The following is a 14,523-nucleotide window of genomic DNA, read 5'->3' as shown; positions in this document are numbered from 1 at the left end:
AAGTTATATCCTCGCCACTATTTACTTTACATGTTATTTAATATTTTCTATTTTAGGTAACCGATATTCGCAGTCTAAAGTACACTGCAAATGGACTAATTTTTTTTAAACTGCGCTTTAATGACGAATGGGAGATTCTACCACAGCGTATACCAAAGCCTATGGAGACTTGTTCTTGGCGTGAACTTGATAGTCTGCATGTAAACCGTCTAAAAATAAAAACTAAAAAGTATACAGATTTACAAGAACTAAAATGTACTTTACCGGTAGAGTACCATGAATATTATGACAATATTCCTCACGAATAACGGTAGATGTAGTAACCATTACAATTTTTAGTTTAAATTTTACAAGTTTTGCTTTTTTGTAGTGTCAACTAGTATAAATATTGTAACGATACTGATTGTTGTATTAAAGCTATGTTATATTCTAGCGTAAATACATAAATAAAAATAAAACCGTTTCTTTATCTTTCATGTAAAATTACTGCCAACTCCAGATGGTGTTCAACATATATTTTCGAAAATCTGCCAACTCCATTTTTTAGTTCCGTAAACTAAATGTACGAACATCATTTGAAGAAAAGTAGTTAAATAACTCATATACTATAGTTAATAAATAGTTGTGACAAAAAAATTTCGACAACATTAGTTTTGGATAAATTAACAGGTTTTTTTTGTCTCCTGAAAACTTTACCATTCTGGAGTTAACAGGTTAACACTCTTAACCGACGTTATGTGTATCATGCAGTGATAACTGATGAACTATATCAAAGTGTTTACTATTTTTTTAAACTCTATTAATACTTTAAGTGTTTAGTTTTTGACAATTTCATTTAAGTATATTTGTTAATTTGGTTACGTTCAGTGTAATTTAATAATAATTATTTGAAAGATATGCCTTTCAAGGTGGCCCTTATGTTAAGTAGGTATTTGTAAAAATACATTGATACGCTACTGTTTATGTTACTGTTTATGTTACAAAATTATCCAGAAAAGTGACCGTCTGTCTATAAAACACTAATAAAATCAGTGCTCACATATGGAGCAGAAACGTGGTCACTTGCACAGAATGACCAAGAACTGCTTAAACATTTGGAGCGAAAAATCCCAAGAAGAATATATGGAGAAATAAAAGAGCAAGGTTTGTGGCGCAGGCGTTACAACTTTGAGTTGTGTAAAAGTTTTGTGGAACCTGACGTTGTAAAATTCAGCACACTTTAGACGGATAGGGCATGTAATCAGGCAAGAGGAAGGTGCAACAGTCAAAAAAATTTTTGATCGAAGAGGGCCTATGCGATAACGAGCCAGAGAAAGACGAAGACTTAGATATCACGCCAAACTAGAGTATGATTTAAAATCTTTATGAGTTACACCATGGAGAAGAGTGGGCAGAGACAGGGACGAATCGAGGATTGTTGTGAAGAAGGCTTTGGTTCATAACGAGCTGTGATGCCAGTGATGATAATAATACATAATCTGTATGTAGGGTAGACTGCCCTAATTACATTTCTCCATAACTTTTTTTATCTTGGCTCATACGAACATGAATATCCTTTAACGACATGTCCTGCCTTAACGTCTTTTCCCAGGTTTTCCTATTTTTCCAGTTCTTCCTATTTTCGTATTGGTCACGGGCGTAGCTGTTGGGTTTTTTCAACGTTAAATAAACTTAGATGGTGAGAACACTAGGAATAATTTAGGCAACTTTTTACAATAAAAGCTTTATTTCACAAACACAACTCACACGAAACTGATTGGATTCCCAAGGAAGAGCTATTTATATTTTTATGTAACATATAATTTTTTTTACTAAGTACAATTTTTTATTGGACTGACAAGAAGTCATCCTTTCTGTCCGACATTTTATAGGAACCCTATTTGTGTTTTAACAATGTGCATGTGTTGGAATTTAACGTCAAACATCGGACACCTTGTGTACATAAAATATGTTAAAGCAATATATTCTTTTATTGTGGTGGGAATTTATTTCGCCAACATGCTGGGGGACTTGGTTTTGATACCAAAACTGGATACTCCACGCTTTTCCCTTTTTTTTTATTTTTAATTAAATTTGTTTATTATTAATGGGTAGAACAGCAATTTTTCTAACAGTGCGTAAGTACCTATATTTCGTTTTTAGTGTTTACTTCCACCACTCTTACCTTTCTGTCTTTACTATGGATTCTATTTATAATACTTGCTATAGGCCACCTAAAAGAAACAACTTTGTCCTCCTTTACAAGTACAAGAATACCTTCTTGTAAATTTGGCAACGATTTTCTCCATTAGGCCTGTTTTGAAGTTGCGTTAAATAATCTTGGTACTACTTTTGCCAAAAATGTTGCTGCATTTGAACACACAACCTCCAAAATTTCAATCTATTTGAGAAATCTCTGTTAAATTAGTTTCAGGAAAACCTGTTAAAGGGGCACCGATTCGGAAGTGACCTGGGGTTAGATAGTCTAGGTTAGATGAATTACTATATTGGCATGTGACAGCTTGATTTTAATATTCCTCCAACTTAAGTAATCAAAGTATCGAAGTATACGTTAAAATAATATTTCCCATCACCCTTTTAATATGATGTTTTGCACTCTTTATCTCAGCCTCCCATAGACCCCCAAATACTGGAGAATAATTTGGGATGGTTGCCTCTTCCGACTGAGGTGGGGATGCTTGAGTTACGTCACCAGAGTACACAAGAATACAAAACCCATTTATTATCACAGTTTGTTCGTGGTAATTATTTTTCAGTTTATTATTTGCTTTATTATTTATCGTTTCTTAAATATCTCAGTTTACTTTATATTTTTGTATTTGAAATTTTGGTGATGTTTTCTATAAAAACTTATTTTGAATTATCAAAGAAACGTTATTTATTGTAGTTGTACATCGTACCTATTGTCTTCGTATCTTTTTAGAAGGTAGGTTAAAACTTTAAAATTTCATTGTGCATTAACGTAATAATAATGTTGATGACATTTTAGAATACCGGGCACAGGTTGTAGTGTGTAGGAAATATATTAAAAAAATGGAAAAAATAGTAATGTAATTCGGTAATTCATTCAATAGTTAATCCAGTATTGATGGAAATTAAGTATACGCGACAAATTTTCAGTGTAAAATGGAGATTGAAGTCCTAGATTTACGTAAATCCTGCATTAACATTGGATAAACGTTAACAACCGGTTCTGGTTAATTTTAAGTACCAAACTGCTTACATATCAACAGTTTTCCATAATTAGGTATTATAATCCACTAGACATCTTTATTTCATAACTATCTTTACCATTTTCCACACATCAAAGACATAAAAACGACGATTAACAATGTTACGATTCAAATTACTGTACTCTTGTGACGTAATTTCGGGCTTAATGTTCATTGGTTAGTCGAAAGAGGCAACCGTAGTAAGTCTACGAACCGTGGGCTCGCCTACCAAAGCACTAGGACAGTTGAGAATATCTACGACGTACGCGTCTTTATTTATAACATTGTAAACATGAATTGAAAATAACAGTGATTATAGTATCTCGTCTGAATTTGACTGGTTTGTCAGAAGTAAAACGCATGCTTTGTTAATACGTTAGCCGGTGGCTTTAGAAGCAAACATAATAATGTATTAAAATATTTTAATATATAATTTGTTTAAAATATAAATAATCAATTTACTTAATTTTATTTTAAAAATATTATTTAAATGATAAAAATACAGAAAACATAGTATTAAGCTTCGCGTTAGTCTACTTTGTCATCTTTTTTTGTTAAAACGATTTTCGGAGTAAAAGTTATAACGTCAAAAACAAATATAAAATATAATTTTCATTACAACTAGTTGTGGCTTAATCCCATATAAACATAATATTTCACATTCAACATATCTTTATCAAGTACAAATTTCATTATTCTATCATTATCCTACCGTTAGTTCTTACAACTTTTACAACATTATTTTTCATTACTAACTTCATTCTTAGTGTAACAGAATATTAATACATAATAATTATGAACAAGCTGAAATGATAGTGATGTTGGGTAATGGAACCGAAACAAGTAAAAATCCACAGAGGCGTAAGACATGGAGACACAATATCTCCAAAATTATTTACAGCTGCCCTAGAAGATATCTTCAAGTCAATAGTCTGGGAAAATAGGGGAATCCCTATTAAAGGAAGATACTTAAACCATCTTAGATACGCAGATTATGTAGTACTAATAGCCGACACATGGGATGCACTGAGTACGATGATTGAGGAGCTACACACAGAATCCCTAAAAAAAAGGACTGAAAATGAATTTCAGCAAAACTAAACTAATGTCAAACAGAGACGGCAAACCTATGATAAACATCCAAGGGACAGAGATAAAACACATAGATAAATATACATATATGGGTCAAAATGTCAAGGTAAGCAAAGAAAATCAGATTACCGAAATAAGCAGACGTGTAAAAATGGGATGGGCAGCATTCGGAAAACTCTCATACGTACTTAAAAATAAAAATATTCCTCAAAGACTACGAACCAAAGTGTTTAATTCCTGTATCCTACCTGTACTTACATATGGAGCTGAAACCTGGACATTCACTAAAGTAAACATGGAAAGGATCAGAAAAAATCAGAGAGCTATGGAACGACAGATGCTGGGTATCTCACTCAAAGACCATAAAACCAATGAAGACAATCATAATAGAACAAAAGTAAAAGATGATGTCGAACAGGCAGCTAAACTGAAATGGAAATGGGCTGGACTTAACGAACGTCTTAAGTATGGCCCATGGAATAAAGAAATCGGGAATTGGCGGCCATATGAAGTCAAAAGACCACGAGGAAGAGCAAATGCGCTGGAGCGACGATATTAAAAGAACTGCAGGACCAATGTGGAAACGACTTACAAACATCAGAGATGAATGGCGAGAATTAGGAGAGGCCTATATTCGGCAATCCGAATAGAGAGAAGGGCTTAAAAAGCTCATAGTGTTACTTTTCTCTACATACTATAATTTGTATTGTTTACCTAGTTCTTTCACCGTTTGGCCTTTCTATCTCGTCTCTTGAATCCACCAACTTTATATTCTTACCTTTAGGACTTTCAAGGTTTCAACTCTGAGATAGCGCGTTTCTAACCTGGTATTTTGTTTTGCTTGAATAAGTTCTTACCTGGAAATCCAAACTCAGGGTCAATTTACTTCTGTAACATTTTACTTTAGAAAATACTATTATTTTAGCACAATTTTTATTGATTGAAGATGGCTTTTAGATTATTATGGTCTGAGAAGATTTTTGGAAATTTGATGCCTGAATTTCTTTTCTACCAGAATCATGTCTTGAACGATTTGTCCACGACTATTATAAACAAAATGCAGTCTTATTAGTCTTTTTATTAGGCTTTTTCCATTCGCCGTTTTCGTTCTCCACAGCACTCTATTTTTCCAGTCACCTTCTCTGAGGTCTCTATCTACCATGCCCGTACCACTGCTGGGCTCTATTTTCCAACTTTCTTTTTCCAGCATTCTACTTTCATTTTGTTCCATATTTCCCCTGTTCTTATTCTATCCGCTCTAGTGAATTGGAGACATCTTCCCATAAAGTCTAGCTCAACGGTTTTTATTTTATTTCGTATTGATGTTGTCATTGGCCATACTTCCGCTCCATATAGCGTAATATTCATCACTATCCTTTGACTTATCTATTCTTTTTTTGTTTTCTTTGGTTGGAGTGTTGTTCCATATCACTCCATGAGTGCCTTCGTGGCTTATTTTCCATGTTCTATTTTCAATTCTATATCTTTTATGCAAGTACATTATATGAAATCCAAAACCTTCGATCCAATATTTAATTATTATTTCTTACATATATTTATTTTGAGTCCCATAGCTCATATGCTTCTTTCAATTTCCTTATCATATATTTCATATCCTTCTTGTCTTGTGCAAAAATGATTTGGTCATCTACGAAAAGAAGTGAATGTAACATAATATCTAATATAATGTGTATAATCTGTATATAATCATTTTGTACTGGTATGCCCATTGTTCCGCATTTTTTATACTATCTCTTGAAAGCCTTATCAAAATGTTACTCTAAACTCGCCTAATTTATCTGTACAGGCCAGGATTTCTACTGTAAGGACTGTCCTGTAAGCCAATATATTGTCGCCCGTATCACCCCTCTAGGAAACACGTATTTCAATATAAGATACGTGTAATGTAATATAACATAAGAAAATATACTATGTATCTTAAAATGAAATATATCTGTTCTAAGGATTTTGTGTTTGAGAAGATTCATAAATATAATATGTGATATCTATAATAAATATATTATACCATGCGGTCCATATGTATGGAATAAATTCATTTTTGGCGTTATTATGTACTATCTGAAAAAACCTGAAACAGGTCGATTTTTATTCTTAAATTGACAATTTACAGTATGAAAATATTATCCCCTTTCAGCACCCCCTTTGAATTATAAGCACCCCCTCGAAAATTTTAAATGACAGTGCCACATAAAGTGCCACACGACCCCCTTTAAATGAAAATTTAAAGGGGGTCGTGTGGCACTTTGTTACAAAGTTTTTAAGTTTGGTGCAATAGTAACTGAGAAAATTGATTTTTAAGATGTAAAATTTTGATATTGTCCTTTATCATAAACTTTAGGTTAAATAAAGATAATAATGTCACATAATATTTAGAATGTATTTTTCAATGTAATTTTCATTAAATAAATGTTTAAAATTACCACCGTTCTCGCACAACATTTTGTACGACCTCGGGGGTTATTTTGTTAATTTCTTCCGTTATCATAACATTTAAATCAGCAATACTGTTTGGTTTATTAAAATATACTTTCGATTTTAAATAACCCCATAAGAAGTAATCGACAGAAGTCAAATCTGGGATCTAGCCGGCCATTCGATCATTCCACGTCTTCCAATCCACCTATTGGGAAAAACCTTGTTTAAATAATCTTATCTACTAAAACGCTAAGTCCTTTTCTTGTCCACCACTTTACTCAAAAACCATATTAGATAATTAAAATATTTTTTCGGAATATTATTAGTATTACGTATGAGATTGTCAAGATATAACTCTGAGATAGCGCGTCACTTCCGGTTTTGAGATGACCGGAAGTGAAAATTTACTTTAAGTTTTAGACCCCACAATGTATATATGGATCGAAAGGTGTCGTCGAGACGAATCTAAATATGTACTTCCAGTTGCGATCCGACACCGGAAGTGACCCGAAACGCGCATAAAACGTCAAGATAGAGCAAATCTGACACTGGATTCGTGATCTGCATGCAAAATTAACTGCTAAATGATATCCATGTCGACATTTGATGAACTAAAAATTGCATTCCGGTTTTGAGGTCGACTTCCGGTTTCGTTTTTATTAGTCAAATCAATAGAGAATTCAACGTAGAGTTCAAAAATGTAAGTTCACGAAATTATCATTTATAGTTTATGAGTTATTGATAAAAATATTTTTACTTCCGGTCATTGTATATATTGTATATTTTTCTCGCAAAATAAAAATTTCATTTAAAAAACTCGATGTCGAGTTGGTCCGCTAGTTTCTAACTATACGTGCAAAATGCGGTAGAGCACCGTTTTGTTAGTAGTAAATAGATCGATCTATCTCATTTGTATGATTGACATAAGGAAAAAATCTTCGTAATGTAGTCACTAAAAAGTTAATCAAAAAATCTAGATAAACCTCACCATCAACTGTGCCCTCAAAAAAATAAGGACCAATAATTTTATTGTTAATGATATCAGTCCAAATGTTAATTTTTTTAGGATATTGCGTGAGTCTCACACATCAAGTGAGGAGTTTTTCTGAGTTTGTTAACCGTTCCGTTTAAATGAAACGTCGCTTCATCAGAAAAAACTATTTTGTTTTAAAAACTGCAAATCTGCGTTCATTCTGTCCATCATCATTTCACAGAATTCTTGCCTTCTATCGGGATCATCTTCATTTAACTCTTGAACCAACTGAACTTTGTAAGGGTGGTATTTTTCTTTATGCAAAACTCTCAAAATAGATGATTTACTTACATCATTGACGACGGCCAGTTTTCGAGTTGTCTTATGCGGATTTTTCTCAATATCTAGAAGTACATCTAACTTTTTTTCATCAGTAAATTTAACATTTCTACCTGGTTTTTCAATATTTTTACATGTTCAGTATAACGAAACTTCTTTTCAATTTTTCTAACTGTAGACTGCGAGACTTGTTGACCAGGGTATTTATTATTAAACTTATTTCATTAAAATTTATTTCACGAACCTCCTTTTGAATTCTTGTTTTATTACCAAAACCAATCATAATTAAAATGTCACTCATAATTGAGTCTCGGACAAAGGAGCCATAATTAAATTTAATACGCGAACAAATATTATACTGACGTCTTTTAGTAACTTTAAATACCTAAATGACAGCAGCGTACTAGATTCATATTAATTGTTTAGTTTTTGACTAATATTTTATTATCTTCAAAGTTTTTCCCTAATGTTTAGGAGAACAGATACGAAAATACCTGATTATTTCTAAAGTATATTTTAATAGACCCGGCAATATTGCTGATTTAAAAGTTAGGATAACGATAGAAACTAACAAAATAACCCTCGAGGTCATACAAAATGTTGTACGAGAATTCCAAAATCGCCTCGGTTATTGTCAAGGAGAATTGAATAATGGTGGTCAAGTTGAATATTTAATTTCATTGTAAAAATCAATTTTCTCAGTTATAATTGCACAAACTCAAAAAACTTTATATTGCTAAACAGAGGACTAAAATCCCTTTCTAACAAGGTGCCACACGACCCCCTTTGTTATTTAAAATTTTCGAGGGGGTGCTTATAATTCAAAGGGGGTGCTGGAAGGGGATAATATTTACATACTGTAAATTGTCAATTTAAGAATAAAAATTGACCTGTTTCAGGTTTTTTTCAGATAGTACATAATAACGCTAAAAATGAATTTATTCCGTACATATGGACCGCATGGTATAAAATGTCTCCTTATTGTGAAAATAATATAATGAGTATTACTTATTATTGACACGTAGTAAAGTAGCTGTGACTTTTAGGTTTTAAGCATGTTTCTCTTTCACATCAAGTCATTTCGATGGTAAGAATAGTTCCAAGGGGATTTACTTCTTGTGCGGATGGATATCTCACGCCACATGTCAAAAAATACGTTAAGGGCTTTTCCGAAGGTTTTAAAAACAAATTAAAAGGTACCAGGGTTCTATTCATGCAAAGTGATGGCGGCTTGACGCCAATGCACAACTTTAACGGTGCTCGTGCAATTTTATCCGGGCCTGCTGGTGGGGTAAGTACTTTTTTCTCGATATCTATTATTTTTAACGAAAAATTGAATAAATTCGAAGTTGAATGTTAAGGAGGTAAATAAAATTATTGTTGGATGGATATACAGTGAACTACCTTTTAACAGATACCACTATCCAATGGACACCTCCTCTAAATAGTCCGTTTTTAAGACAAACATCATTTGGATAATGAACATGTAGTTATAAACATTTATAATAAGCTGAAAAAATAACAAATACATGTGAATTACTTAAAGATACGTAAATTATAATATAATTAAGAAATGCAAATTACTGTTTATAAGTAACACGACCAAAATTACCGTCGTAGTCCAGGTGGGATCTGTTTTGAATTAGACATTTTCCATATGAGTCTATTTTTTTGCTGGAATCACTTCAGGATGTACCTTATATCAACAGTCACGATATGGACCAGTCGCAAATCTTGTGCTTAATTTTCATTTAACAAAATCTAAACTTGAGAAAAATCGAGAATTTTTACTTTTTGCGCCCATATTTTCGCCTATAACTCTAGAGTGTGATGGAGAGATTCTACTTTAAGTTTTTTCGATACTTTAGACATAACTTACAGTTTTCATATTACGCCTAAAAAACTATAATAATTTTGCAATTCAGGCTGCAAAAGAGTTTCTCAAAACCGATGGAACACCACTTCTACGGAACACAAAGAAACATGGAGAATGATCAGGAAACAAAGAAAAGAGATTAACCATCTATTAAAAACTAAACACATTCAGAAGGAAACATAAGTAGACTACTTTCGATCCCTATTTGATAAAGGTGACGATAATGAACCACCAACACCAGAGGTGACGACAAACGAAGAAATAAATATTGAGGAAGAAGAGGCAATGGAAGCATTAAGTAAATTAAAAAATAGAAAATCATCAGGAGAGGACGGATACCGAACGAACTTCTAAAGTACGGAGGACCAGATCTGACCACTCTGAGATAGCGCGTAATCCAAAAAAGAATTCCTCAAGAATGGAGATCAAGCATCCTAATACCACTCTTCAAAAAGGGAGATAAATCATACCCGCAAAATATAGAAAAATTCATTTATTAAACAGAACACTAAAATTAACAACCAAAGTGATAACAAATAAACTGAATGAAATTATAACACTAGCACAAGAACAACAAAAATAATAAAAAAAGTAAGAACTAAAAAAGAATACCAAATGGGAGAAAAACAACTTAAAATAATCTGCTATGCAAACGACGCAATACTACTCTCTCAAAGTGAAGATGATTTACAATGTATGCTGTACTAATTTAATATAACCGCCAGAAAATTTAACATGTTAATTTCCTCAAAAAAGACAAAATGCATGGTTACAACAGAAAATTTACTAAGATGTAAATTGGAGCTGGAAGGTCAGATAATAGAACAAGTGATGGAGTTTAAATATGTAGGCATCACATTATCTAGATACGGAAAGCTCGAAACTGAAGTGGAAGATCAAGTGAATAGAACAAGCCTAAATGAAACAATATGGAGAAATTAAAATATCGGGAAAGAAACGAAAGGCAGAATTTACAAAACAGTCATCAGACCAATAATGACATAGGCGGCTAAACAAGAGCTGACACATAAAGGACATAAAGGATATTAGAAACAGCAGAGATGAAAACACTTAGAAAAATTGATGGTAAGGCACTATGGAACAGAGCTAGAAGTTTAGATATACGACGTAGATGCAAGGTGGAGAACATCAAGAACTGGGTAAGACGAAAAACGTCAAGAAAAAAAAACACGTCGACAAGAAGCTGAAGAGAAATGTCGTCAGATAAAAAACAGGCTGAAGAGAAACGTCGTCAGGAAGAAAAAGAAGCTGAAGAGAAACGTCGCCTGAAAAAAAAAAGAAGCTAAAGAGAAACGTCGTCAGGAAGAAAAAAAAGCTGAAGAGAAATGACAACCCTTTGTCAGAAAGACATAGAGTTGCTCATGAGTCTTTTATCAAAAATAGAGGCGTCAAAATTAAGTAAAGAAGATATGAAAAGAGAAATCGAAGAGACAAAAGAAGACATGATTAAAGAAGTTAAAGTAACAAGAAGACTAGTAGAGAAAATACATGATGTTGGCGTGGGGGTTGACCGTCGTGGTATATTTTATTAAATAATTCAGTTAGATACTCTATATTTTCGTCATTCATGATTTTTAATATTTCTACTGGAATTAAATCAGTGCCAGGCGGATTGCCACTTTTTGAGTTTTTAATTGCCTGTTTCACCTCTAATATTAGCATTTGTATATTTTCATTAATTGGTAATTTTTCATTTATTTCTTCCCTATTATCTGTAAATAAGATAAAGATCTATTTCTACCAATTTGTTTTTTTTTCTTCTGATAATTGAAGATCTACATTGGAGTTTCTTCTCTCTGGATGACTTCTCTTTCGTGTATTACTCGTAATTTCTTTTAATTTCTTATACAGGTTACGTGTGTCGTGTTTCATATTAAATTCTTCTATTTTATTGCAATTTTCTTCCATCCGGCGTTCTTTAGCTTTTTTGATTGGGGTTTCTACTAATTTCTTCATTTGTTTGTATTTTTCTTTATTGTATTTTTTATTTTTGTTTTTCTTGTAAGAACTTTATAATATCTGATCATCCAGTCTTTTTTGACACTTGGTTCTTTTCTACCCACAAACTTTTCACCAGCATTAAGTATTGTAGCCTTCATTTCGTTCCAGGCACTTTTAATATCATTTTTTGAAGCTTCTGTGAATGCTGGTTCAATTACTTCATTTATTTGACTATACACTATATACGTTATTTGACTATACACTATATACGTTATTGAGGTTAATCATGATACATGGATCATAAAAATAAACAAACAGGAAAAAAGTGTAATTATTGCAAAAAAAAAGTCATAGAGTCAGTAGATTTTGCTGTTTGTGAAGCTAATTACCACCCCAGTTGTGCAACGCGGGTAGAAACTGCAACAATAGGAGGAAAATATCTATGCTGTGAAAACATCAAAAAAAGTGAGGTTAGTTCACAAAAACTTTGTAAAAAGAGTGAAAATACTGAAAATTTTACTGATATGGATGAGAGAAAGATTAAAGCTATCATAAAAGAGTCTTTCCAGCAGTTTCTCAAACCAATGGAAGATAATATGAACAAAAAAATACAAGGATTGGAAGATGCTATGCAGTTTATGTAAGATTCTTTTGAGGAACAGAAAACTAGATTTGAGTCTGTCCTAGAGGAACTTAAGATACTAACACATGAAAATCAAGAAATGAAAAACGGTTACAGATAATGGAAAGCAAGTTGGATGATATTGAAGTTAGAGAAAAAGAAAACAATATCATAGTTGCTGGCGTTCCAAAACAAGTCAACAAAAGCCCTATTCAGATAATTAATAAGATACTGAGAGCGATGGAAGTAAAGATTGAGGAAAAAGATATTAAGGAATGTTTTAGAATAAAGAACCAGGATGATGGACCAATTTTAGTAAAGTTTAGTAATGTTCAATTAAAAAAGGACATACTAAAAACAATTAAACAGATAAAAAGGATCACTTTAAATAAATGTAAACTGGAGGGCACAGAAAGAAAAATTTATCTTAATGAAGATTTACCATTAAATAAACGCTTGCTTTTTAAAAAGGTTAGAGCAATTAAGAGAGATAAAGGATACAAAGCAGCATATTGTACAAATGGAATCATTTATTTGAAGAAAACTGAAAAAGATGTTCCTATTAGGATAAGAGGTGAAAATAATTTGCCATAATACTAATCATTCCCCATAAAATATGTAAACATTAAGAAATTTTGTTGACAAACTCGCTGATATTAATAATATTTTTGATGACTATAAGGCAAGTGAAACTTACGAATGTGATAATCTAAATGAGATAAACTTTTTTGACAATTATTTACAAGATATTAACGTAATACATATTAATATAAGAAGCATATACAAAAACTTCAATCAGTTTTTGGTTTTTTTAGAATCTACAGAGAAAAACTTTGATGTGATAGTGATGTCTGAGTCCCATAAATTGTATAATTTAACAGATTTTAATATTCCAGGATACAATATATATTTCAATGATAGCACACTAAATAGATGCGATGGGTGTGTTGTTTATGTTAAGCAGGAGTATATTGTAGATTGTCAAATAATTAAAGAAAACAACCTTAAAATGTTAAAAACCACAATGGAAAAAAATAACAAAAACCTAGTGATTTTTGCAACTTATAGATGTTTTTCAACAGAGAAAGAAGAGTTTATAAAGAACCTAAATAGAATTATGTTAAAAACAACTTTTGAACAAAATAAAATGTATGTGATGGTGGGTGACATGAACATTAACTTACTTACAACAGAAGAAGATACTACAAATAACTATTTAACAACAATGCAAGGGTTTGGTTTCTCTAGTGTAATAAATAAAGCAACTAGAAAAATAGGAGACTCTAAAACATGTTTGGATCATTATTTTCTAAGGTGTAATAATGAAATCTTTCAAAAAATGCATGCTGTGATATTAGAACATAATCTTACGGATCATGATCCCATTCTGCTTAATATACCAATTCTAGGTCATGTTAATTCTAAAAATAACAAAAAATCCTACAAACTAATTAATTATAAGACGGATGGATTTTTGGAAGCAGCGGAATGGGATGATGTTCTCGGAACACATGATGTGAATGTAAGTACAAAGCTTTTTATTGATAAAACTAAAAATATGATTGTAAGGTCAACAAAAACTATTAATGTAGGTTGTAAAAAAGAAAGATTGAAACCATGGATTATGGGGGGACTAATAGTTTCAATAAGAAAAAGGGATAGGTTAAAAAAAGAGTGTACTTTAAATAATAATAATTTATTTCTTATAAATAAATATACGATGTATAGAAAAACTCTATCTAAACTAATACAAAATGCAAAATACTTTTACTATAAAAAGCTGGTACAAAATAATGCAAATGATCCCAAAAAACTATGGAAGGTAATAAAACAAGCTACTAATGATAAAGTATGTAAGACAGAAATTAGAACAATTGTAAATAGTGATAATGTAGAGCTAAATGATAAAAAAGACGTTGCAAATGAATTTAATACATATTTTACTAGTATAGGAAAAACATTAGCTGATAAAATCATGCAGTGTCCTGATAGAAGAGATAGCGGGGGTAAA

At 31.9% G+C, this 14,523-nt stretch overlaps 1 protein-coding gene across 1 annotated transcript; it reads left to right on the top strand.

Moving 5' to 3' along the window:
• Positions 1–12,632: 12,632 nt before the first annotated feature.
• LOC140431760 (uncharacterized) lies at positions 12,633–13,106 on the top strand. Its single transcript, XM_072519641.1, has one exon. The coding sequence runs from the start codon at positions 12,633–12,635 to the stop codon at positions 13,104–13,106; it is 474 nt and encodes a 157-aa protein (XP_072375742.1).
• The last annotated feature ends 1,417 nt before the right edge of the window (positions 13,107–14,523 follow it).

Source organism: Diabrotica undecimpunctata, unplaced genomic scaffold (genome assembly GCF_040954645.1).
Source record: "Diabrotica undecimpunctata isolate CICGRU unplaced genomic scaffold, icDiaUnde3 ctg00000791.1, whole genome shotgun sequence".
Lineage (NCBI taxonomy): Eukaryota > Metazoa > Arthropoda > Insecta > Coleoptera > Chrysomelidae > Diabrotica > Diabrotica undecimpunctata.
This window is presented reverse-complemented; position numbering and strand designations above follow the sequence as displayed.